Here is a 27,345-nt window from a genome sequence, read left to right as displayed (position 1 = left end):
GCTCCTCACTAGCCTTCAGACCCCAAGCTCTAGCCTGAGCCGCAGCTTCAAAGCGCTGTCTATCCAGCTAATTTTAGACCTTCCAAATGCTGTGTAGACATACCCATACAGGTGTGACCCCCTCCGTTTAGTTAATTGTATCTTGGTTCCTCCACGAGACACGCTATCCGGCAAAAGAGGAGAGCCAGAGAAACAGCACTGAGAGGTCAAACTGACTTGGGATTTGGCCTTGCAAAAAGGAACTGGCTGCACCCATATAAAACAGTAAGAGTAGGTGTGCTGTCCCTGTGGACTGGGATGTTCAGAAAGGCATTCAGCCGTCTGGGGCAGTGCAGCTGTGCTTTCCTTCTAACTCTATCTAGGCTGTGCCCAAAAGACATGATGTAGCCTGTAAAAGAATAGGACTCATGCTGTTATGAAGAAATGAACTCCGTTCTTTCTTAATTGACTGCTGACTTCTGAACTGAAGTCAGACCCCATTATTCAGAAATTCCACCCAATCAGTATTTCACAGTAACGCACATTCAGTAACAAATCATAGAACCGGGCGTTGGCTCACAGACAAAAGGAAATACAGATACAGACAAAATTAAGCCTATATGAAATACACAAAGCATAGTGGAATAATTATTATTACTATTTATTAGTATGCTCAGTGCTGTAAAATACACAAAAAATGTAAACAGGTCCTGTTCCAAAGAGTTTACAGTCTAGGTGTGATGAAGATAAGGAAAACTCTGTAAAATATTTTATGATTATAAAATATACAGGGTCTGATTTAATGCCTAGTGAAATCCCTGAGTCTTTCCATTGACTTCAATGGGCTTTGGATCAGGCTTATAAAAAGCAAAGTGAAATGAGATTATATGTCAGATTTTTGTCTAATCATTTCTAATTGGTAAAAATGAGTTAATCTGTTCCTCCCCAGATCATCTTCCTTCCCTTTCAGTGGTATGTTAAAATTTTACATTTGGCAGTTTCTTTTTAGATCACACATACATATTTATTTAAAGTCAACATACTTTATAAAGATTTTATTTGTTTATTGCAAACTGTGCTCATTGGTCAAAATGAAAGAAGATAATCATGGAGTTGTGTAGAGTATTCATATGTATAAGTTCATTTGTGATGTGCGTAAGACATGTAGGTACATGCCAACCCACACTTTGTATAGTGAATTTATGTGATGGGTTAAAACTAAATGAATGTAGTAAACACACAGGCACACAAAGAGTCAAGTTCTGCCATTAGATGCATATATACAGCTCTCCTTGAAGTCAAGTACTTCCAAGAGCAAAATATGGACCATAATAGTGGGCTTCATCATGTTCCCATTTAAGACAATGGAAATTTTGCTGGTGGTTTCTGTAGAAGCATCAACTCTTTTGTGTTTATAACTCTAACACCACATATCTAATCTATAACTGCCATTTATGGCCATTTCATTTCCTTGGGTCACTAGCATGGAACTCCGAGCTCTGCCACAGACTTCTCAGGGTAGGTCACTTAGTCTCTCTGTGGCTCAGTTCCTCCTTAATAAAATGAGGATAATAGCACTTCCCTACCTCACCAAGCTGTTGTGAAGATAAATACATTAAAGATTGTGAGGCACTCAGGTACAGTGTAATGGGGGGCACAGAGTGTCATGTAAGTACTTCAGATAAAAAGATAGATTTAATAGAGAGATTTTAATGTATTTTAAGGTAGTGAGTGAAATCATTTATAAGTCAAAGTGAAGGCTTATAAGTAATGGTAGGCAAAATTTCCCATGAGTCCTTTAGGTTCAAGCCAATATTCACCAGCTGTAGACCTCATCCAAAGGCACACTGACAGTATCAGCAAAGCAAGTATTAATGCAACTCCAAGTAGAACTCCAAGGACAATCACCGCTGTTTTCCAGGCCAGATTTGTTTCAGATGTTGGGATTGCTGTAAATGGAAAATATATTTGAGAAATGCCAGCCTGAAATGTCAAAATGTAAAGCCTTTAGAAAGCTCGGTGCATTAAATGACAGCTGCATTCAATGTCTGACATCAGACACTTTGAAACTGAGCTGATGTTAAATACTACTGTGTTCATGCCCATCTCTTGGGGCCAGATTGTGGCAGCCTGGCACAGGTGTGCCGGCTGACATAGCAGTCACTATGCTGTATGAAGTGTAAGAACTGCTTGCTTCCACTCCTCCTGGGGAGCCAGGTGCCAAGAAGGGAGCACAGAGGTGGAAGGGTCCTGGCCCTATGCCAACCCAGAGCAGAGTCAGTGTACCAGGGGGAGCAATCAGCTGCATCCAAATAGTTGGAGCAGATTGCATGCTGTGTGCGCACTGGATTATGCCTGATGTTGTCGATGCCTCTCTTGTGGCAATGCGGCTCTGCACAGCTCCCTCCCCAGAGCTGTGACAGAAATGACCTGTTCCAGCCCTTATACTCAATGCAAGATATGCACATGCTGTCCAACATTCAGTGTAGTCAATAGGTGTCTTTTCATTGATTTTAAGGGAGCTACATCAGGTCCACAGAGGCAAATTCAGAGATGAGTCTAAGTGAGCTGAGAGAAAGTCTAAGTCAATGTAACCTGCCTCTTCTTTCAGATTCTTCAAAGTGTATCTTACACCAACGTAGGGTCCAGCTGTGCAGTACTTACGTGAGTAGCTTTGTTCCCTCGAGAAAACTACTCTTGTAAGTACGTACTTACCAGGCTAAGGAAGGGTCGTGGGACCTATATGGTTTATACTGCAGCATTTCATTTTTAAGTACTAGAAAAGGAGAGCAGCGGTTGGAAAGCAGCTCAGGGGGTCACATCATGGACCAAGTATGGAGACTCTTCATGCCCCCTCCCACCCAAAGCCAACCATCTGTAGCACCAGCCTGGCTGGTGCAGAGCTGGCATACACTGCAACAAGGAGATCTATATCGTTTCCTTCCTTCTGTGTAAAGAGAGACAGGATTTGCCCCATAGATCTTTAAATATAAGAATGTACCCCAGAAGATTCTACTTTCACACTGCTGAGGAGAGGTATAACTTGTTCAAAATAGAACAATAATCTACATTCCAGAGGGAATGAGCTGATGAAGAGGTGCAACGGAAGAGGGGTGAGGTAGGGGGCCCAGGCCCATCCCCGCTTAGCTCTGAGCAGAGCCCCACCCCCAGCCTCCCCTCCTGGCCATGCTTGAGACAGCAGTGTGTGGCAGCCCCACGACCAGAGACCCTTGGCCCACACAGGAAGTAACAGGCTGGGGCACCCACATCCCTGCCCCCTGCTGGAGTCCTGGCTGGGGGTAAGAGGCTGGGGCCTTCAACAGGGAGCAGGAGCACTAAGGGCCCGCAGGACTGCCCTGCCTTGGCACCAGGGCCTGAGGTTGGCATGTCCCAGCACTTCCTTCCCTGGGTGCAGTCCTGAAAACCTGCCTGCAACTGGCTCTGCCCTCTGTCATTCTGAGCCATGCCCACAGGGCACCCTGCACACCACCATCCTCATTCCCTCACTGAAGAGGGGTCCTTTCCCTAGGCTCCCTCCTTAGGAAAATTCTGGTTGTGCCCCTGTGCTGATGTGAATGTTATTTGAAAAGTTAGCATAAAAGATATGCACCTTGTAGAAGGAAAGAATTATTTTTAACAATTTCTGTGCAGTGCATGAGATTAGATGCTTTCAGGTCCCTATGCCATAACTAATAAGATGTTTTAGTAACACTTACATTGTACTGTTACTTCAGTTTCATTACCAAACACGTTCTTTACTATTTTACTTAAATTTGCTTGAAGAGTATTTGCGTCAATGGACTGTTGCCCTTGTAGTAGAGAAACGAAATAGGCGATCACACTCCCAGGTCTGAATCCAACCACTATGATATCAAAGCTATCATCTCTCAGGCTAATTCGCATTTGTTTAACAACCTGGAAAAATGTAAACCAACATTTGTTCCAAAATGTCAGAGGCAGAGCAAGAATTACTGTATACATACACCAGTAAATTTATTTTTTGTACACATCACCCTTTTAAGGCAATACTTTTAGAATAAGAAGTAATTGAATACATTTTTTTTCTATAGCACAAAATATTTATTCAAGAAAGGTTCTCTTGGCGATGTACAGTGCATGATTTAAAGTATGAAATCAGAACTTGATTTTTGGAGTAGCAATCTATAGTTAACTATCAGTCGGGAATTTGTATGCAGTATCCTTCTTCACATGTATATTGGAACCCGGCAGCACCTTATTGATATATTTACAAAGCACATATAAGATTTCTAAGGTTACTTTTAGGATCCCTTCAGCCTTATTAGCTTGCACACTTTGACTTCAAGTGTGCTCATCCAATGCGTACACATCCAATGGTAGAAGTTGGAAATAGGTGTTTAAAATGGATATGATAGTGCTACTAGTCTAGACAAATAGCATGTATAACTTGTAGAGCATTATTCACTTTGGGCTGGTCCACACTAACCCCCCAGTTCAAACTAAAATACGCAACTTCACGTAGCTGAAGTCGAAGTATCTTAGTTCGAAATACAAGGTACTTACCGCGGGTCCACACGCGGCAGGCAGGCTCCCCCGTCGACTGCGTGTACTCCTCTCGCGGAGCAGGAGTACCGGTGTCGACGGCGAGCACTTCCAGGATCGATTTATTGCGTCTAGACAAGACGCGATAAATCGATCCCAGAAGATCAATTGCTTACCACCGAACCCGGAGGTAAGTATAGACGTACCCTTTGTTTCATCGTCACATAATCAAGAGCCAGACATTTCAAAATGACTGGGCAAAGGAGAGACAGGAGGAAAGATTCTTCTCACAACCACTCCAGTATAAATCAAGCATAACCTCCATTGGCTTTCTTGGGGTGACTCCAGATTTGCACTGGTGTACATCAAAATGCAATTTGGCCCAGTATTTCCTACCGGATAGAGGAACAGTACTGGTAGTTCCCTTCCTTCTAGGTAGGCCTGGTCAAAAATTGCTGTCAAAACTCTTCATTAAAGAAAATATTTCACAAAGTATCTGCTTTCCATGGAGAATTTTGATTTTTTTTGTTGAAAAAACAAATGCCTAAATAACAAAAAAATTGGATTTGGAAACGCTGTTGTAGTGCCAGCTGGGAGTTGCCTCATGTCTCCATTCTCCTTTATGGGCCAGACTCCCCAGCTGGACTACATGTTCCATGATGCACCATGGCCAGGGACTCCCATAACACACTTCTTCGCAGCCCCAAGACCATCATGGGAGATGTGGTCCAACCAAAGAACCCAGCCTATAGAGGAGAATGGGAGCATGGGGAATTTGACTATACTTCCCATGAGGCACCATGACAGCATTTCCAACCCAAAATATTTCACATTTTTGATAAAATTGTCCACAGAAATAGAAAACATTTTGTGACTTCAGAGGAGGGTCTTTCCCCAGCTCTGTCACTGTCTAATAATAATCACTATTGCCTTGAGCAAGTCATACAAGGCCTGATCCAAAGTTCATTTAAATCGGTAGAAAGACTCCCACTGTGTTTGGTGAACTCTGGATCATGCCCTTTAAAAAGTCAGTTTACCCCTCTATAAAATGGGGATGCTAATAACAACATTGTATTAACATTCAGCTGATGTGGTAAGAAGGAATTATTTACTGCTTGTAAAATACTTGGAAATTCTTGGGTGAAAGCTACAAAAGACACGCTAAGAATTCTTTTCTTTATTATTCAAATCAATGACAGTCTATCCCAACCTTGCAATATTTTCACTCTTCAAGCTGGCTCAGGCATGTAAGTCTTTTTGACAGGTGAATAAATTATCATTAGTTTTTACATTATCATCATGGCAAGGTAGAGTAGATTTTTTTTACCTGCCTGGTACATTTTTCATGACAATTTTGCTAAAGCTGTTCTATGTTATGTAACGTTTCTGAACTCCCCTCCTCCCTTCTGTATTCCACCAGCACCCCGTCCGGTGCCTCAGCTGCCAGCGTAAGGCATTGGCCATGAGTTACAGTATTCTACCGGAATTAGTCAAAGCCCTACATCTTACAAATATTTTTTGCAGCATGACTTTAGAACACTATAATAACTACTCCTATAGACATTTATCTAACAGGAATGAAAGAAAACAAAAGGGATGAGGAATTCCCCTCCTTTTTATTTAAAACTTTTTAAAGTTCCCATTATTAAATATGGTACATCTGAGAACTGAGCAGGCAGCCAAAAGCTCCTTCTCTGCCCTGATGATTCTTTTTAGGCACATGCTTTGTGTATTATTTTCACTGTACAAGAAGGGGTAATTTTTTTCTGCTTAATCACATCAAAATATTCAGTGAGATACCAACCTCTGCGAATGACTCTGGGGCTCATCACAATATTATTAGTGCATTTCCAGATGACAAAGAAGGACAATTTACAAAATGATAATCCATTAGAAAGTCAAACTTACGTCTGTTGTGATGCTTTGAGACAAATTCTGATACCTTTGACTTTCAGAGTTATAAAGTTCAGGACCAAACACCAAGTTTTTGAACAAAATTTCACAAGCAAAAGCTTGTTTACCTGTGGGAGGAAAAAGTGGTATGTGAAAGACCCAGACCAGTGGGGTACAGGAGTCTGGTAGAGGGCAAATATACTGGTCACTGGATGAGTAGTTTTCTGTTCCCTGAGTGACCAGAGCAGGGGCTGCACTAGAGTAATCAGGAACCTGCTAGAACCAGTTAAGGCAGGCAGGCTAATTAGGACACCTGGAGCCAATTAAGAAGAAGCTGCTAGACTCAATTAAGGCAGGCTAATCAAGGCACCTGGGTTTTAAAAGGAGCTCACTTCAGTTTGTGGTGCGAGTGTGAGGAGCTGGGAGCAAGAGGCGCAAGGAGCTGAGAGTGAGAGGGTAAGGGTGTGCTGCTGGAGGACTGAGGAGCACAAGCGTTATCAGACACCAGGAGGAAGGTCCTGTGGTAAGAATAAGGAAGGTGTTTGGAGGAGGCCATGGGGAAGTAGCCCAGGGAGTTGTAGCTGTCATGCAGCTGTTACAGGAGGCACTATAGACAGCTGGAGTCCACAGGGTCCTGGGCTGGAACCCGGAGTAGAGGGCGGGCCCAGGTTCCCCCCAAACCTCCCAATTGACCTGGACTGTGGGTTCTTCCAGAGGGGAAGGTCTCTGGGCTGTTCCCCAACCCACATGGTGAATCTCTGAGGCAAGAAAATCCGCCAATAAGCGCAGGACCCACCAAGATAGAGGAGGAACTTTGTCACAGGTAATAGATTCAAAGAATCCCTGACCTTCACTTGTGTCTTGTTAGACTTTCCTATCTCATGTTATTAATTTATTATATTAATTTTATGTAAAAAGTAAATTAATTAAATAAAAATAAAGGAACTCATCAAGTCTGTTCATAGAATAGATTACCTAGTACAATCCTCATCCCTCCCAAAACGTGTCCCACATCACAGTGGCTGCCGTTTGCTTATCATCCCTTGCTATCGTTTGTGACCATTTACAGTGCTCCCACCGAACTCAATGGCAACACTTCCTTTGATTTTAGTGGGCGCAAGATCAGGCTGTTAGTTCTGGATCCTTCAAGATGCACTCCATGCTAGGAGCTGAATACCCTCAACTCCCAGGAAGTAAATGGATGATCCCTACCCAAGAAGAAGACACTTTAGAAGCAATTGCCTTATTTAAAAATAAAGACTGAGGCTGAAAGTGAAGCTTTGGTGGAGGGAGCATTCACAACTATAGGCCAAAGACATGTGAACTTCAGGTGCTAGTTGAACTCACGTACCAAAGTAGAGCATAAACTGTATACCAAAAACACTTGCTCCCATGTGGGATGTTACCCAGCAATCTGAAATGAATCAGGAATGCTTAAAAACTTACTTGAGCATATCCGATTTTTGGAGTCAAGACAGTCATTATTTTGTGTTGAGCAAAGGTTAGCACTGCTGAAGCAGAGAACAGGGTCTGTAAAGTAAATAGCAAAACCAAGTTAAGTGATACACTTAGGCTAGGTCTACACTACAGGGGGGGGTCGACCTAAGATATGCAACTTCAGCTACGTGAATAGCGTAGCTGAAGTTGCGTATTTTAGGTCGACTTACCTAGCTGTGAGGACGGCGGTGAGTCGACCGCTGCCGCGCCGCCGTCGACTCCGCTTCCGCCTCTTGCCGCGGTGGATTTCCGGAGTCGACGGCAGAGCATCGGGGATCGATTTTATTGTGTCTTCACTAGACGCGATAAGTCGATCCCCAATAGATTGATTGCTACCCACCGATTCGGCGGGTAGTGAAGACATGCCCTTAGATACAGAAAGGAAATTCACCCCGGGTAAAGGGCCATTGTAAGCTGTATATAACACATAAACACTCTGAGGCTTTAAGTAGGACAGAAATGGTATATATAAACCTTGTAGTGGCCCTTTGCCCAGGTGTGAATTCCATCCAGTGGGAGAGATGATGGGAATTTCCAAGGGAATTATATGTCTGTAAAGCAGCTAGCACACTTTTAGGTGTGATCACCCTAGGTATGGAAGAAAGCCTGTATTAAAAGGTTCTGTTTTTCATACAAAAATGACAGAGCTGAGGAACAAAATCCTCAGCCCAGCCTGTTGTAGCCGGCATGGAGTTATTCCCATTGATGCTACCACAATGGATGGGGAAAGCAGCGGATGCTCTCATGCTATTTCTTGGGAGTATCATGTCGCAAACACCAGAGAACATATGGAATGGGAGATCCATTCTTTCTGGTGAATGAAAAGATGCAGCTGGATCACCTAGGGCTGGATCTCTCCATCTCATGGTAAGACCCACACAAGAGAGCTAATAGGGGAGATAAGCTTCACAAGGTTCCCCCCACAAAGTTCCACCCAAATTTTTCCACTGGGCAGGTGGGGTGAGCCATGAGTCCTGATCTTAGGCCCTGCAGAGCCCATGGAATTCATGCACGTCCTAGAGGATCTGTGGGAAGTCAGGGCTAGCCACATGGAGGCCCTGCTGGCCTGGGGAACTGAAGTTCCAATGGAGCAGTGCTGCCAGGGCTTCTGCAACTAGCAGCAGTCCCCAGCAACCCTACCCATATCTCGTTAAAGAGAGTTTCTTGCTACAAAGGGGGTTCTGCCGGAAAGTTATTACAGCGCCAGGACTTTTCTGGGGACTCTAGGGGCCAGAGCGAGGGCCATTATATGTCTCTCTTCATCCATTCCCACTCAGTGCAGAGCTGCCCAGTCCCCTCCCCCAGCCAACCTAGTTTTCACCGAGTGGAGATCCCAGCCTTACACAGAACCCACCACGGGATCCTAGGTAGACTAGGGAAGGTGCCATGGATGTGTCTGAGCCCATCACTTCTACGTGGGAGGAAGAAGATGTGGGACGGGAGGACCCTGTCAGGGCACACATCTGTGGAACGATATCTGCCCCTCAGTGTGGAGACAACTTTCAGCCCCACATCCTGTGCCCCTGTCATACATAATAATAGCTTTGAGAATTCCACAGTATGGATCTCCAGGTAGACCATTTAGTATGAAGCTTTTATGTGTAGAGAGTACAAAACAACGTTTTTGGTGAAATAAGTGTGGCCTGGGAGAATTTGAGGTTTTTCAGCAACATATTGCAAAATAATGTTTTCCTCAGCACCAGTAAGCCAATATTCATTTACCTTTACATTGTCTTCCAGGATTTGTTGGATTCCCATCTTTTATTCCTGGATTACAGTTACATTCATAACTTCCTACAGTATTGTTGCATGTGGCCAAGCGTGAACATGATGACGTGTTAGTAGCACATTCATTTATGTCTATAAGTTAAGAGAAGATCATGTTTATAAACTGAGATAACATTTCCCCCCTTCTACTGTATAAAGGCAGATGGACACCATAATACACACACGAGACTGAAAATTAATTTTTCACACTTGAAAAATCACTGTATGGAAGATTTAAGCAAACAACTTCAGTTAATACAGATGTAAATGTAATCAGTTTGTTTTTACACATAAACTTGCATTGGCCTAATCAAGATCAGATTCATATCAGTGCACATCTCCGAAAGGGTATCCTAGCCTTTCCTTCTTACCTTGGCAATCTCTCCCTGGTACACGGGGACTGTGGTCATAGAATCCATCCTTACACTTACAGGAATAAGTTGCCTCTTCACGGATGCATGAGGCATGTTCAGAACAGATTTTTGATCCTGTTTCACAGCTGTTTCCCGCTGTAATAAAGTAAATATTTGCCATATTAAACGCCTCTTGGAAAAAATGAAAATATTAGTGCTGACTAAAAAACAGAAATGCCATTTCACATGAAATTCTGATATTTCAAAATTTCCTTTCATCCCAAATCAAAATGAAAAGTTGACATTTCATGTGAAATGAAATTTTTAAAAAAATTTCATTTCAGAAATAGCGATGCAACCTTATCAAAACATTTCATTTCAGTAAGATGAAAGCTCTTATATGTGACTTTATTGTTGTACCATATTATAATTATATTATAGTATATTATTATTTCTGAGGGAATTCTGTGCCAAAAAAATTAAAATTACACGCACAATATTTTAAAATTCTGAAAAATTCTGAAAATTTTATTTGTCAATAAATAAATGTGGCTCCAGCATGGCAGTGGGGAGCACAGGCCACTGGCTGAATTGAGGTGGGAGATCATCCTGAAGCCCCCACCTCCCCGATACAGTGCAAGGGCCAGGCCTGGCCCAGAAACACCCTGGAGCCCTGCCCCTCTGTGCCAGGCACACCAGGTGTGGGTGAGCAGGCTCAGCCCAGCAGGATCCAAGAGTGGAGCGGCTTAGTGTGGGGGGATCCAGGTGTGGGGTGAGAGGTTTCTGTGTGGGGCAATCTTGGGCGAGCGGCTCAGTGGGAGATCTGGATTCACAGGACTCGTTGGGGGGTTCTGGGTGCAGGGGCAATGGGACTCTGCAGGGAATCCAGGTAAAGGTGGTTGGTGCTCAGTGGGAGGGTCTGGGTGTGGAGAAATGAGGCTCGGCGGGGGGGGGTCTGGGTGTGGGGGACTCAGTGGGGGGTCCAGGTGCAGCTGGATGGAGCTCAGTGGAGTGGGAGTCTGGGTGTGGGGGGCTCATTGGGGGAGATCTGGTGTAGTGGGGTAGGGCTTGTCAGGATGAGGGTTTGATGGGTCTACTTAACAAGGAAGTCCCAGCTGCTGCCGAGGCTCCCGCTTCCCTCCATGATTCCCCTATTTCCTTTTCTTTCCCATCTCATCCCCCTCCCGCTCTGCCCCATCCCCCTCCCCTCACTCCCACATTCCCTTCCCCTGCCCTATTCCACCCCCTTCCTTCCCCATTGCCTCTTACCCTCACCCACTCACCCCTCCTTCCCCCTGCTCCCCTTATCCAGCCCCGCCGTGGGCACTCACTGTTGCACAGAAAACAGGAAGGCTCCCAGCACACATAAGGGGAGCACAACTGGCAGTAGGACCCAGGTAGGTGGCGTTCAGCTGCAGAGTTAGCAGAGCTGAGACGCAGCCTCCTTCTGCAGGGCAGCTCTGCGCTTGCAGAAATGGGGGGGGCAGTGGCGTAACCTTGTGTGCCCCCCATGCCTCGCCTCTGTTTGGGGGTGCAATCCGCCCCCCAAAAAATTCATCCATAGTCGTCCCTCCCCTCTCCACGCATGGCTTCCCTTTGCTTCTCTGCTGTTTTCTGCAGGGAAGCACAGGAATTCTGCAGGGGGGAGGGGCATTTTCTGCAGGCATGCAGTCCCGCAGAATTCCCCCAGTAGTTATATTATATTATATTTATTATATTAAAGACAAAATGATAATGTCAAAACCAAGGCTTTGACATTACCAAAATTAAACATTTTGTTAATTTTTCCTCAAAAATGTCAATAAAGTTGATACGTTCCTATGAAACATTTCAATTTTGTTGAAGCAGCATTTTCTGATGAAAAACTGTTTCATCAGAAAATTTTTGACCAGCTCTAGTGCCGACACTAATGACAACCAACTTTCTATTATTAAAGCTAACATCATACAGGAGTATTTCCAACCAAAGAGATGGCACACATGCTCTTGTATTATTTTCATGTCATGTTTGATTTTTATTTTTGAAAAACCAGAAGCATTGGTTGCACTCTTCCCTTTGTTTTATTTTTTAAGGCAACCAGTTACTATAAGATACTGTCTGTAACTTGCATTTTCCTGCCATTTCCTAGAGAATAACTTAGGAAGGTAGTAGGCAAAAATGTTCAAACTTTGGTTCCTAAATCTATATTTAGACACCTAAATAAAAATGGCCTGATTTTCAGAGGTGCTTAGCAATGGGTGATGAGGGAGAATGGAAGCTATGGGTGCTCAATATTCTGAACATAAGGCCACCTTATTTAGGTGCCATAGGGCCCAGTCCTGCGAACACTTACTGCTGCGTGTTTACAAACTGTATGTCCTAGTGAAGTGCATTGAGTGCAATAAGACTGTTCATGAAAGAAAACATGACACATTGCAGTCCCTGTTTGCAGCATCAAGCACTTAATCTGGATTTGGGTGCATAACTTTAGGCGCCCAGTCTTGGCATTTTGGGCCATAATTTCACGGGATTACTCATGTGGATAGAGTCAATACAAGCATAAGCATTTGCAGCATTTACTCTTTAGTCACTGTTCTGGCAAGAATAATGAAGTAAAATTACCTAAACACTGACTAGTTTAACTCCTAGGGCACAGATAACGTAGTAAAGGTAGATCTTCCACAGAAGAAAGAGTTTGGGAGACTTTTGCCCCCCCCCCTCCCCACACACACAACTTGCATCAAGTGCTCCTCTGCCATATTGAATAATAGGATGCAAAGCATGAACAAAAACAGTGAAAGGTACAATTACTGGCATCATTAATCGTACTTGAAAGACAAGGGTGTGGATCAGCCTGGACAGCTAGATTTCTAGCTCTGCCTTGACCCGGAAATTCCCTTATTGCCTCTTGGAAATGTAGGAAATATAGAAACGTAACGTTCAGAGGCATTGTGCTTCCACCATTGTCAGTCCTCTAACTGATGTAGACTTGCTCCAACATGAAGCAATTAGAGAACTTCTGAGAATAACGTCATATAGCTATGTACTGCAGCCAGTGAGCTTAGCCATATGGCAAGAAGCAAATCTTCCAAAATTAAAACGTAAGAGCCACTCTAAAAATATTCACATTTACTTTGTAAAAGTAGCCCAGCTGTTAATTTTGTCTGTCAGTGAAGTGAAGGAAATAATGCTCCCAGCAATTGGAAAATTCATACAATTTGGAAGTATTTTTATTAATCAATAACTAAACACAGAAACAGTTTGTTACCTAGCTTTAAGCTGATGAGCATTGTATAGTTATCAATGTTACTTAAAAGTGGCACTGGCTATGTTCTCAAATCAATGTTTGTGGTTTTAGCCAAATGTGTAATACTAGCACTTGCATGGCTAGTAGGCTAACGGCTCTCTTGTGCTTTTAAGATGCCTTTCTGGGGGCTTTGCAAAAGGCTCATCATCCCATTGAATCCTTGGAAAATGTGCAGTGTCCTCTTTGGTCTGCCCCTAGCACTCAATCTCATGCCCACTGCATCTACAGAGGTCTTTCCACTGAGATCAGTGGCTGTTGGATTGGGTCTGCATTTTCTTATGGGTTCTTGAACATCTGAAATAAGGAATAACTCCCCTTGTGTATTGGGTCCTAAATTCAGAAATCCCACTACAGTAGTTTTTACAGGCAAGTCACCGTCATTGGTAAACACAGTAATCGCAGAGTATACCAGAAAGAGATTCCTGTGAGCACTGGGCCATACCTTCTATAAAAGTGCTGTTGAAGTCCACTCGCCCCAGAGCGCTTTTGTTCAGGGCTTTTATTAAAGCATCGAAGACCGTTGTTTGTGTTAAGTTTTGTTGCACAGGCATCACCATGTTGAAGAGCACAGTCACACTGCCATTGCTAAGATTGTCAATTACTATACGCAATTTCCGCATGTCAAATAAGTTTTTGAACTCGCCTGGCAATTTTTCCCCTATCTGTAAAATGAAAAGTAACAATCAATCTGATTTTCTTTCACCTTCATAAATTCTTAAACCAACTTTTTGTGGTTTCATAACCTTTCATAAGAGTCACCGATAAAAAAATAACCCGCGTATAAGAATCAGTTCTCTGTTTCCCAAACCATTTTATAGACCTTTCAGTTTTAAATGTAACTGTTTGATGAACTGCCGATAAAGGAATAAAATAAGCCAAATAATGTAAAACATTCCTTATTCATTATTTAAAACTCTAAAAACAAAACAAAATTCCCCGTCCTGGGGAAAAAGGGGAAGAGGAACAGAAAAAACAGCATTTCACCATGTGATTCCCATTTTAGCCTTATCTACACAAGTGAATGGAACCATTTTTAATTAAACTGATAGGACATCTCCACTGTAAGCACCAGTGGTGCAGTGGGGCCACATTAGCCATGATGATTTAGGTGTAGGTCTGTTGCAGTTTTGTGCTTTATTCACCCAGCAGGGTACTGCACCATGACAGTCAAAGCCACTCTGCAGGAGTCAGGATCCAAAATCCGGGAAAGGGCAAGTTGCTGCGGGATGGAGGGACAGCCACTGTTTACAGCAGGATTCCTCCCATTACTGCTGACTCCATCAGAATTAATTTACATGCTTTCTCCTTCCACCTCGTGCAACCCATCTCTGAGGGGAGTTCCAGACACAATTCGGCGGGAGGTCCTTCGCTCCGAGGCGGAGTGAGGGACAGTCTGCCGAATTGCCGCCGAATACCTGGACATGGCGCCCCTCTCCGGAGTGGCTGCCCCAAGCACATGCTTGACAAGCTGGTGCCTGGAGCCGGCCCTGCTTGCAGAAGCTGTTACCAAAGGATCAGACTGAGATGGAAGCTAGTGGGAAAACATGGGGCCTCTGCCCAGATGGCCCTGGCCTTCCGAAATCCTAGAGTTTTAGGGTCTGCTGGTTTGGGAGGCCTAACCCTCTGCTACTTCACCAGTGCAGAAAATCCCCCTGACACTCCTCCAGAAGAATGTGACAAACTGTCCTCTAGGCAGTAGTAAGCAGTGTAGGGAATGATAAAGCCCATAGATATTTTGAAGCAATGAGTGGTACCTCGTCAGTGAAATTCTTTTCAAAGTCTTTAAATGCTGTACTTGATTTGTTTCTGTACTGAGGGTTGAACACTTTATCTATCAACCTGGTTTGTCCTTTGAAGTTTTTGGATGCTGTAAAGAAATAGAACATATTAAACATTCTCCCCGAAGGATTAACCTAATGACATTGATGCACTGGGTTTACTAGACTGAGCAAAAAATAATCTTGGGCTGCCACAATCAGCCTAACCTCTGGGACACTTTGGAAGGCACAAAGGGTTTATAAAAATCATTACTTATCCAGTCAATTTTAATTTGTAAAATTTAGCTGGAATGAGACAACTTCTTCAATCAGACAATATTAGAATCTGACTGTGCAAAAAACCTTGGGTCCGATTCCTTTATCCTTCTCCACGTGGAACTCCCCTGAGGAGAGTGGGGGGTTCCATTTGTAGAAGGCACGCAGGGTTGGGCCCATCGTCGCATTAAAACAAAGGAGCAGCGCTTCTAGGCAAAGTCAGAGAATGTAAGCAATGTATATTTTGTCCTGTTATTTGATGTCCTTTTTGATATTGAGTCTCTAAATCCAAACTAGAGCATCATCAGGCATAAACTGAAAGACACAAAGGCAGTATACTCATATCTGAGAAGTCTGAATCTCCTCTCCAGCACATCATTGTACATTGAGAGTAATCCCTTCAAAATCAATAGAATTGCACTGGTGTAAAACTGGAATAAGTGAGAAGAGAATCAGGCCCCAGGAATTCATGCACATTGCTGAAATTACACTACAATATTTTTATTCATTTAAAGCCCCCGTTTGCCATTTCCTTAGAAGAGAGAGAGAGCGACAGCTTGTACTGTACAGGCTTGTGCAGCTAAGTCAGCCTTGTAGGAACTGATTTTCAGAAGTACAGTGCACCTGCGATTTCATTTGAAGTCAGTACGTTCTTGGCACCTCTAAGGACTTGTCTGCATGGGATGTTAGCGTGCAGCAAGCCAAGGTGTGAATCTACAGCTTGCCGGGCAGTAACGTCCCACATGGACACTGGTACAGCAGCACACTAAAAGTTCTGTAGTGCACTTTGAAGTACTTTCATTTCAAACAGCAGTACCTCAAAGCCCATTACAGCACATTTAGTGCGCAAAAGCAGTGCCCACTTGGTATGTTACTGTGCAGCAATCTAGTGTGCTGCAGATTCACACCCTGGCTTGCTGCCCACTAATATTCTGTGTAGACAAGCTCTAAGAGTCAGACCCACAGTTACTTGCCTCGTTCCTGGAATGACACATAAGGAAAGATGTATTGTAATTCATATGAAAAGTCTTATGACAATGATACACTAGAGCATTATGATGATGAACAGAATATAAATATACAAGAATGAAAAACTGTTACATGATGCTACTTGTGTGTCTAAGATTGTAGAATTTTTTTTATCATATATGTATTTTTTAGAAATAGTATGTGACCCTATAATTAATACTGTTTCATCATTCCTAGGCATAATAAAATAATAATAATAATAATAATAAATAATTAATAAAACATAGGGGCACAGTTAAGGTGGCTCATGCAACATTAACTTTGGCATTACCTTACTTTTGAGTGTTAAATTTGTAACAAATATTCAATGGGATTTTTTGTACAGAATTCTTTATTTAAGTGCCATGACTGCAAAATTATACAGAATAACTCCTGCTTAAGCAAGTAGTCCTCTTGAAGTCAATGGGATGAGTCACATAAATAAGAACTATTCACATGAGTAAAGGTTACAGAAGTAGACTCTAATCCAGATGTGGGCAAACTATGGCCCGGGGGCTGCATCCGGCCCTTCAGACATTTTAATCCGGCCCTCAAGCTCCAGCCAGGGAGTGGAGTCTGGGGCTTGCCCCGCTCCAGCTGGGGAGTGGGGTCAGAGGTTTGCCCCCACTCTGTGCATGCTGGGGCTCCGCACAGCTCCTGGAAGCAGCAGCACTTCCCCTCTCCGCCTCCTACGCATAGGGGCAGCCAGGGGGCTCTGCACACTGCCCCCGCAGCTCCCTCTGGCCGGCAACCACAGCCAATGGGAGTTGCAGGGGCAGCGCCTGCAGACGGGACAGCACGCAGAGCTGCCTGGCTGCACCTCCGCATAGGAGCCGGAGGAAGGACATGCCACTGCTTCCAGGAGCTGCTTGAGGTAAGCGTCGCCCGGAGCCTGCACCCCTAACCCCCTCCTGCGCCCCAACCTCCTGCCCCAGCTCTGATCCCCCTCCCGCCCTTCAAACTCCTCGGTCCAAGCCCGGAGCACCCTCCTGCACCCCCAACCCCTCATCCCCAGCCCCACCCCAGAACCCGTACCCCCAGCCAAAGCCCTCACCCCCTCCCGCATCCCAGCCCCCAATTTTGTGAGCATTCATGGCCCGCCATACAATTTCCATACCCATATGTGGCCCTCAGGCCAAAAAGTTTGCCCACCCCTGCTCTAATCTTATCTAAAAAAAGATATCTTATGAGTTATTAATAAAAATGATTAGATTATCAAGGAAATACCTGTCTGAACCGTCATTGAAGTACTGGTCTTCTTACCACAGGTTAAAACCTCCACAGATATTATATATTCCTGGCCAGGAAGCAAATGTTCATATGCTATGCTTGTTTTATATGTAGTGTTTTTTTTCACCTCTTCATCTCCCAACAGAGACGCTGTATAAGCTATACCGCCACCTTGAGGTGTCCAATTGAATTGTATCATGTCACTGGTTACATTCTCAAGTTGTATGGAAAAATCAAGTGAAGCTATAAACAAAAAGATCAGTTTTCTGTAAGTGACACATTTACCCACATCTGTGATGCTAAAAATAAATACTTATGAAAATTAAACATTGTTATTAAATGATTTCTTATGTAAGGACAATTTAATACTTTGGGGATTTTCTAGGCTAGTGTTAAGGGACAAAGATGTACATGCATGTCTCCCACTGAATCAAACCACAGTTCTGTGCACCTACCTGAGGGTAGAATCCAGCCCCAAGCTCTTTGTCTCCCTCAAAGCTGGAAGGTAACTATTTCCTCTAAAAATTTAAATTACATTCTAAAATATTAACTTGCATTATCTGATATATCCAAAAGAAAGTTGCATTCTCCTTTTTTAATCTCTCACCATAAATTAAAGATGGCTTCGCTGATAACCATAATCAGAAGCGGACAGATGGCCCTAAAACAGACTCCGATCTCTTAATCATGGCAGTTTTTTTAAAAAAGCAGTCAAGAACCCAAAAAGCTCAGAGCGAATTCTATCATGCTAATGTGTATACAGATTGTGGTCATGGACATTGCACAATTGTGCATTATAATAACAGTCACAGCTCCCAACATGCAGCTTTATCTGGGCAGACAGACATTTTTGTCCATGTCAAGCCCTTCTGCACTCACTGTGGCTCTGATAGGTTCGGGGAGGGACTCCCGTCACAGATCTAATCATGCATTCTAGCCTTAAACATCATTCAAATCAATATAGCTTCTATAGGATTTTTGGATCATTCTTTCCTAAAGACACATTTTACTTCCCAGATGTTACTTCCCAGTTAAAGTACCTAGTAAACATAGAATTATATTTTCATAGCTTATATCACAATTTCTTTTTCTCTTACTGTGCAATATTAATTAACTCACTGCAAGCTCCTGATGTGGTAGTTAAAATAGGATTTGTTGTAGATCCTGTAACTATAACTGTAGACCTTGTCGTCCTGTTGAAAGTCTCTGGAAATGTTAAAATCGTAGACCTGTATGGAGGTGTCACAGGGATTGTAGAAAATGTTGTTGGCATTTTTGTGGTTGAACTCCCAGAAGTAGTGCTGGGTTCCACAATCATAGTTACTCTGGTCGTATGAGTAGATGATGTACCTGATGAACTTGTAGAAATTCTCTCTGTGAAAGAAGCTGTAGACGATAACGATATTTGTGTGCTGGAAACAGGAGAAGGTGTTTTTGTGGCATCCGGAATAAGACTTGTGGAAGGAGCTGTAGATATATCATTAGTGTCCGTAGTAGGAGAAGGCCTAGAAGTGCCATTTGTTAGCACTGCATTAGACACGGGAGCTGTAGTGGACTCCGTAGCAATCGTCCCTAAGCGGGTAGTTTCCAGGGATGTATTATTTACAGAATATGTATATGTGGATTTTGTAGCTACTGATGAAGACACTGGCAAAGTTACATGCGTTTCAGTGGTGGCGGTTGTTGAAAAATGTGTCTCTGTAGTTGCTATTTTGTCTGTGGTTGGATATATGAGTGATGTAGATTGTGGACTCAGCACTGGTAACGGAACTGTCGTGTTTATAGAAGTTGCAGGTGCCGTTTCAGATTTTTGTGTGGGGCTAATGCTTTCAACAGATGGCTTTGATGTAGATGGCTGTCTTGATGGTGCAATTGTCACAGGCTCTCCAGCTGGTTCTATTATAGAAAGAATAAGGCAACATTAAAATCAGAGATGGAGAACATCATTTTTAAATCATACTAAAATGGAATTGCTTCTGCCAATCAAAGTTGCTGTCCATCTACCCAAGCACAGTCATGCAGGGCTAGATTGTTCCCTTGTCTTACTCAGCTAAGCAGGGGAATAAGGAGAAGTAAGGGCCACACACCCCTTTGCACAACCTCCGTGGATCTTGGGTCTGGGTCTCATGCAGAGTGCAGCCTCTGCTTTCTGGATCGTTGCCCCACCAAGAAAGCAGGTAGGGAATAGCCAGAGTTTTGGCTCCACCGGCCCTACTTGCTGTTGAGAGTAGATGGCGAGCTGCCCTGGGGAAGTAAGCTCACCATTTCAAGAGCTCTAGTAACTGAATTTTCCCTGAAGCAAAATGAAATCAGGGCAGGAATTATGAAGCTCTGTGCCACAATTCCTTTTCCGGGCTTTTCCTGGGGCCACAGTTATGCATTACACCTTACTCAGGACTGGGACTAATAGCTCAGTCTGATCCATAGTTTTTCCCCAGTTGTGTAGTTCCCAGTACTCTGGTTGGCTCTGTGTATCTAACTTGCAGGGTCATCATGCAGTTATTTCTCAGCAACTGTACAGAATGTGAATCTCTGTACTCTGATTGGCTCACAACTCTTATTTGTTAAGATAAAGCTGAAGCAGAAGAATTCCAAAATGTAGATGAAAGAGAAGAAAAGAAAATAGGGTTGTGAAGCTGCTGGAAGGGAAAATGCTTTTTATATGTTTTAAGTCAATATAATAACTTGAGAGTTGCTTACTATTAATTATGTACTAAACAAAGGGTTCAACCTCAGAGTTTATATACCCAAAATATAGTCCTTGTGTTGTAAACAGGAATCACTCTTCAGTTACCATTGTGATATGACTATGGACCCAATCCTACATAACTTTACTCTTATAAATAATTCTTTATGCAGCCAATTTGAAGCCATGTCCCTGTCTTTTAAATTTGGATTAATCTTTCTTTCCTTTTAAAGGACCCACATATTTCTAAAGTACACCTGGGCCAGACTGTGAATTTTCATTAAAGCGTTTCTCTTGAGGAGAAGGAGAGTGTTGTGTTAAGATGCTGCACTGGCATTTGGGAGAGGGGGATCAAAACTGGCGCGTCTACAAACTTCATGTGCAAATTACTTCATCTCTCTTTGCCTCAGTTCCCCATTTGTGAAATGGAGATAATGATACTTCCTTTCTCCTACCCTTTATCTGTCTTATCAATTTAATCCCCAGTCCTGCAAACACTTAGTAAACAAATGACTCATTCCATTGTACTCTGTTTCAATTGGACAACACCGTGCTTCAATTCACCACATGGAGGAGTGTCAGAAAGGCAAGGCCTTAGAGTGTATGTCCTTCAGGGCAGTGAACGTTTCTCTCTTATTATGTATTTGTACAGAGACTATCACAGTGAACTCCACTATTGGTTGGGGCCTCCTGACAATAATGTAATAAGATAATAAAATCATCATCATCATCAACTGTTAAGATTCAACCATGTTTTATTCTAGTTATTTCTTTTTCTTATTTTCTTAAATAACTCATTTATAAGTTTATTTTTAAGAGTCAAATACAGAGTTTTAGAAAATGACCATCTAAAGAGTTTTGTGAATTTAAATTCATCTTACCTCGGCAATCTCTCCCAGGTACACTGGGACTGAAGTCTGTGAATCCAGCCTGACACTGACAGGAATAAGATGGCCCACTAGCGTGGCATGTGGCATGTTCAGAACAGTCATCTAATCCCATCTCACAACTATTTGTTTCTATAATGAAGTTGAGCAAACATAAAAAGAACAACTCTTTAACTCATCATGGAAAAGATGAAAGTACAAGCGCTGAGTGCAATTAAATGACACAGTTCACTGCCAGTGCAGTTGTTTTCACATAAAGTCACTATCAGTGATAAACACTGTAATCACTAAATATAAAGAAAACAGTTTGTACGAGCATTAGGCTATACCTTCTATAAGTGTACTGTTGCGGTCCGTTTGAAATTCTGTACTGTTGTTAAAGGCCTCTGTAAAAGCAGCTGTGAGCTCTGTTTTTGTTACATTTTCTCCTACATCCAAAACAATCATATAGTCCACAAGTATACTGCCACTTCTAAGATTGTTGATTACTATACGCATTTTTCCTTCGTCTAGTAACCTTTGCATCTCAGGTGGCAAGTTTTTTCTTATCTGTAAAGTAAAAAAGTTTAAATTATTCAATTTTCCTTTCTTAAGGCAAAAAGTACCCTGCATTGTTCAATTCATTTGACAAGCATTACGGATAGTGGAATCAAATGCTTATAGAAATCAGTTCTACGACCTTCAAACATTTTCATAACTCTCATTTATTAATGGCAAATGGTAAAAAATTGCAAGAGTTGATAGGGTTAAAAACTGTTTGAGAGAGAGATCTACAAATCAGAGGTCGTTCCCACTCCCCTTGAGGATTGTAAGGTGTACAGGACTCTCCCAGTTGTCTAGGTCAGGCCCCTTCCCTTCCATGAACACTGGTTTAGAACAGCCTTTGGCCCTCAATTAAAACCAAATTGAAATCCCCTACTTTTAAATCTCTTCTTCCTGTCTCCCCAATTCTGCTTTAGTGGAAGCTTCTGAGTGGTATTTAAGTGTAGTAACAAATTAGCGTTTTCTGCAGTAATCCAGTTGGAAGGCCAAGAATCACTGTATAAATATGGCAAGACCCAAATGAACAAAATGTTCACATGTGTCTAGCCAAATGGAGATGGGGAAAAGGCTCATCTTTTCACTGACACTATGCAGGAATCAAAGAGCATGAAAATATCCATAGTGATGATTAGATACCAGCGTGTCATGAAAGAGCAGTTATTTGGGTTTGGGTTTATGCTGTTGGATACATTTTTTCCTCTCACTTTATTTTTCACTTGCTTGTTTTTAGCTCTGTCTAACCACAATGAAGCACATGCAATAAAAAAGAAAAAATAGTAGAAGTTCAAGTCCAAAGTCTACATATGCATTCACAATCTTTGGAAGTATGTTTACTACCAACACGTTTTGTATTTCAGTTATTGGAAAGACTTTAATAAAAAAGTTATGTTTAAAAATAAAATTTAGCAATTATATCACACTTTTCATGTTCAAAGCATTTTACAAGCGCTAGCTGTGAACTTCCTTAACAAAGGGGGGAGAAGCCCCTGCAATACAAAGGAACAAATGCCAGTGTTTGCACCCTTGCTACATTCTTCACCCTTTCTAGAAGCATCATCCCAATTTTTTCTAGACAGAGCTTTGACCAGCTCACTCTCATCCAAGGCCCAACCTCATTTGGAAGTGGAAAGTGTAGAGAGTACACTATGTAATCTCACTATATCTCCTAACAGGCTCCTTCTGATGGGACGGAAACTCCAAAATCATGTTTGACTGACCCTCAGGGCATAGAAGTAATTGCTCAACACCACCCTTTTGGATCTAAGAGGATTAAACAAAGTGCAAGTCCATCTACCCCACTTGGGTCCACAGGGCATCGACAAGATCTGCCAATCTTTTGTTACAGTCTTTTGTTTGTTATGGCATACACACAGAGAAGTTAGATAAAAAACATAAAATACTCTTTCTGGAATATAGCAGTGTTACACTACTTTATTTCTCAGACTCCAAAACCCTAACATATAAGCACCAAAAATGGAGAAACAAAGCAGACTGCTCCCCTAAAACAGCGAGGCAGAACTCAACCCACCTTGCTCTAGACTGGCTCTTTGCAGACTGACTGCTGAAGACCCAGATTGCACATTTCCCTCCAGAGCTCCCTCAACTACAAGACAGACCAGTAAATTCCTTACAAATTAAAGTAACAGCTTATCATTTGGATGGCTAATATAACGTATCATTGAAATTAAAGGCTGCTGAGAGATTTAGGAATTAGAATAGCCCCCAAGATTGATCAATCCCTTGAAAGTGATGGTCAACCAAAAAGATTAGTGCAGTGTCTTGGTGTCCCAGGAATAAGGTCAAATTGAAGGGGGATAAGGAAATCTGAGGATGTCAAAGGACACAGAGATGCTTGGCCGAAACTTTAGCAGTAAAATCACTTATCGGGAAAGATAGAGACAAGGCAATAATGGTCAAAACTTGTCTGTGTCAGGGGATGATTCCCTGATCAAGGGCATAATACCTGCTCACATGCAAGAAGTTGGTACCTTACCCTTCTCTAAGGAGGCACTGATGTTCTCAAAACAACAGGCACCCAATGACTCCCTACTGGATGTTGCTAGCCATAAGACAGGAAGTCACTGGTAACAGACTGCATTTCTCCCTATACAAAAACTCTCAGTAAATGAAACTGGTGAGAAATTAACCAGAGAAGATTTCATATTTGCCTCCTGCTGGTATGACTCATCTACCTAGGAGGTGACCTAATCCAAATCTCATCAGTCTTATCCTCAAATAAGTAGATAAGATTTCACAACAAGAAACACCTGATTCTGCTTCTGGTTAATGGCAATCCAGATTCACTATGCAGTCCAAACCTAAATTCAGCATTCACTGGCATTTCATGGACACCATGGTGGAAAAAAAACCCATCACCTCTACCCCATCTCAGATCTCAAAAACTCATTATCCTTCAGTTAATATCACTCTGGGCCAGAGCGTCATTTAAACTAAGGCCCAATAGGACTTTAGTGTAAATGAGAGTTCATGCATCACTGTGCAATAATTATCACTGGTGTTCTAACCTCCAACCAATGTGTTCCATCTGTGCAGAACATGTGTGACCTGGTTCTCACATATATTTGGATTAGGAAGAGTTCAATAGAAAACTAATTTTATTTGAATAATCCTGGATATGATACCTCCCCAATGAACTTCTTTTCAAAATCCTTAAATTCTTCACTTGATTTGTTGTTATACTCAGGTTTGAAATTTTCATTTGTAATCCTGGTTTTTCCGTCAAATGTTTTAGCTTCTGTAAAGACATTGAAAAACAGTTCAGCACAGTGCTGCAAAAATGCATTTGTTACATGAAATCTTTTGGCTACTACCCAAATCAAACACAACATTGGCATGCTACCTTCACCCCAACTTCTGGGATATGTTGAAAGGTAAAAGAATTGTAAAGTAATCAAAATGAATGTGATCTATATCAATTTTTAAAAGGTTAACTAGAATGAATCTACCGTAAGCAGGAGAAAGTGGACCTGGATTCCACTGTTTGTAGTCAAAAGTTTGTCATATTGAATTATTTAATTAGAGCTAATAGCACAGTAATAAAACTGTTACTGGGGTATGTTGGGTTCTTCACTGAAAATTTTAGGAAGATATACTTTGGTCAGTTTATTTTATATTCTATTTCAAAAATGGTTCTCTGTCTAAATACAAACTATAATAGCACTAGGCATAAGTTAATGTAGGCAGGATGTCTTCATCCACTAAGACACTCAATACTGTACTGTAGCAGGGTGGACACCTGCTCCTGCCTGGAAGGGCCTGAGATAGCCCAGGGAGGTGCCGCAGGGGTGAGTCCGCTCCTCTACACGTGGTGGAGAATGTGGGCATAGCGGTCCGCCCCTGACACAAGGGGCCAGGGCAAGGACTGTGGGACAGTTGCCCGAATCAGGAAGTGGAGAAACTGACGGTGAAGAAGAAATGAGAGACTATTATTGGAGAGCCTGTGTGGCCCGGCTCGCCGAGCAGCAAGCGGGGCTGCTTCAGCTGCTGCGGGGGAGGGCACAAGGACCTCATTGGGGGCCAGGCACCTTGGGCAGGAGGCCGGTGCCAAGGCCGAGGAACTGTTGGGCCTGTGGGGAACCAGAACACTTGAAGAGGGAGTGCCCTTATGGAACTCACAGGGCCCAGGCGAGCCTTGAAGGAAGGGCTGTGCCAGAGACAGACCATGGACAGACTCAAGTGCCCCCTGTGAAGCCAACAGGGGGGCTCCAATTGTGTTGGGCCTGTGGGGAGCCAGGGCACAAGAAGGGGGAGTGCCCTCACGGAACTCGCAGGGCCCAGATTAGCCCTGAGGTGGTCAGGGGTGGGCACTGGCTGTGCCTCCTCTGCCACAAGGGGCGCCGAGGAAAACGGCCAAGCCCCCAAAGAAGGAGGGGGAGGCCGCAGGACCGGGCCGGGTCCGAGACTGCCCTGAAGGAGGGGGTGGTGACGACCAGGGCCCTAGAGAGGGGATTGTCAGGGGCAGGGAGGCCCCAGACAAACCTGGGATCCCATGGGGGAGCTGAGAAGGCTACCAGGGGAACCCAAACTCTGGAGGAAGGGAGCAGGCTGCTCCTTGCACTGGAGAGCCTGCGAGCAGAGAGGGATTCCCTGCGGGCCCAGCTGAGAGGAATGCTGGGGCATTAGGGATAGACACCCCCCCCCCCCTGGGTGGGGGTTCCCCAGGGAGGGGAGACCCAGATCTGTGGGGTACTGCCAGGGGGCAGCATCCCAGTAATAGGGGCACCGGGTCCTGGGAGGGACACAGGGGCCAGAAGTAGGGACAAGGCGGATCACCGGCCTGCAGAGGGCGCTCCAGACGCTGGATGAGCTGATTCCCTGAAGCAACCAGTAGGGGCCGCCGCAGGGGTGAGTCCGCACCCTTACAGATCTTAATGGGAAGTGTCTTCAGTTCACACCTAAATCCCCAATTTGCTATCCTAATTTTGATTTCTGTTCTATTCTTCTAGGTAAGATATATATTTCTTTATCAAATATATATATTTGAAACCTGTAATGTAAGATGGAAAATATCCAGAATAAAATATAACTTATCTACTGTATCTCTCTGTCTTTTGCTTAAGATATACCTGTATGGGCCAAATCTTTTCTTTACTTACACGTGTACAACCACACTGATGGCGGAGGGGTTGTTTATGTGTAACTGAGAGAAGAATGGCTGTCATGTCTTTCTATGGAATTAATGTCTTTCAGGGGCCAGTTTCCTTTGACTTGTCCCAGATTTTCTGAGTCATAGACATGATAGTCTCTGAGATTCACTGCTACATCATTTAGGGCCCAATCCCAAAAGTACCCTCAACTTTCATTGAAAGTCAAATGAGTTAAGGGTGATCAAAACATTACAAAATGAAACACTTATTTTTCTGTTTATTTGCGTGATGTGATCACTACAAATGTAATGACTGATCTATCATCACTGAGTGCACATCTGGACTTCAGTGTCCATGATATGGCCAAGTCATTTCAGGATTTATCCCATTTATATCGAAGAGAGTTTTGCCTGAGTAAGGACTTCCAAATTTGGCCATATATGAGTTACTGTAATAAAGAAAAAAATATTCAATTATGAAGGCCATACCTGTGCGAACTCTCTTTGAAGTATTGATCTTCTTAGCACAAGTTAAAACTTCCACAGATATTATATATTCATAACCAGGAACCAGATCTCCAAATGCTATCCGTGTTTCATTCGTAGTGCTCTTATTCCTCACCGTGTTATCCCTCAACAGATACACAGTGTAAGGGCTATCTCTTGTCCCACCTTGAGGTGTCCAATTCAACTGTATCACTTCACTGGTTACTTTCTCAAGTTGTATGGAAAAAATAAGTGAAGCTATAAACAAAAAATGAAGTTGCTGTAAGTCATGGATTTGCTTATTTTCTTTGAGTCAAAAAATAAATCTTAGTTTTCAAATGCTTATTTTAGGTAAAAATAAATTATTTACAGAATTTATAAGTTAATAAAATGCTTCAGTATAGTTTAGAAATAAAGTTATGGATCATATTTGGTCTCAATATTTAAGTCACTACTATATTCTAAAATACTGTCTAACCTCTTATTTGTTACTATAGCCTATTTGGCTGTATTTCATTTGTTTAGTATACAATGCTCTAAATCTTCTCAGGCAAGAGGCAGTAGTAGACA

General features: G+C 42.9%; 1 protein-coding gene across 1 annotated transcript in view; it reads right to left on the bottom strand.

The window, feature by feature from the left end:
• Window positions 1-206: 206 nt before the first annotated feature.
• Window positions 207-27,345, bottom strand: part of LOC135894906 (mucin-17-like) — a 44,517-nt gene continuing 17,378 nt past the window's right edge. Inside the window, exons 3-12 of the mRNA XM_065423000.1 lie at window positions 26,779-27,033; window positions 24,326-24,438; window positions 21,470-21,689; window positions 18,687-19,463; window positions 15,051-15,163; window positions 13,739-13,958; window positions 10,029-10,231; window positions 7,840-7,923; window positions 3,696-3,894; window positions 207-388 (exon numbers count right to left, since the gene is read on the bottom strand). Of these exons, the coding sequence (XP_065279072.1) occupies window positions 207-388; window positions 3,696-3,894; window positions 7,840-7,923; window positions 10,029-10,231; window positions 13,739-13,958; window positions 15,051-15,163; window positions 18,687-19,463; window positions 21,470-21,689; window positions 24,326-24,438; window positions 26,779-27,033 (2,366 nt within the window). The remainder of the gene's footprint in view (window positions 389-3,695; window positions 3,895-7,839; window positions 7,924-10,028; window positions 10,232-13,738; window positions 13,959-15,050; window positions 15,164-18,686; window positions 19,464-21,469; window positions 21,690-24,325; window positions 24,439-26,778; window positions 27,034-27,345) is intronic.

The sequence above is a fragment of the Emys orbicularis genome, chromosome 1 (assembly GCF_028017835.1).
Source record: "Emys orbicularis isolate rEmyOrb1 chromosome 1, rEmyOrb1.hap1, whole genome shotgun sequence".
Taxonomy (NCBI): domain Eukaryota; kingdom Metazoa; phylum Chordata; order Testudines; family Emydidae; genus Emys; species Emys orbicularis.
This window is presented reverse-complemented; position numbering and strand designations above follow the sequence as displayed.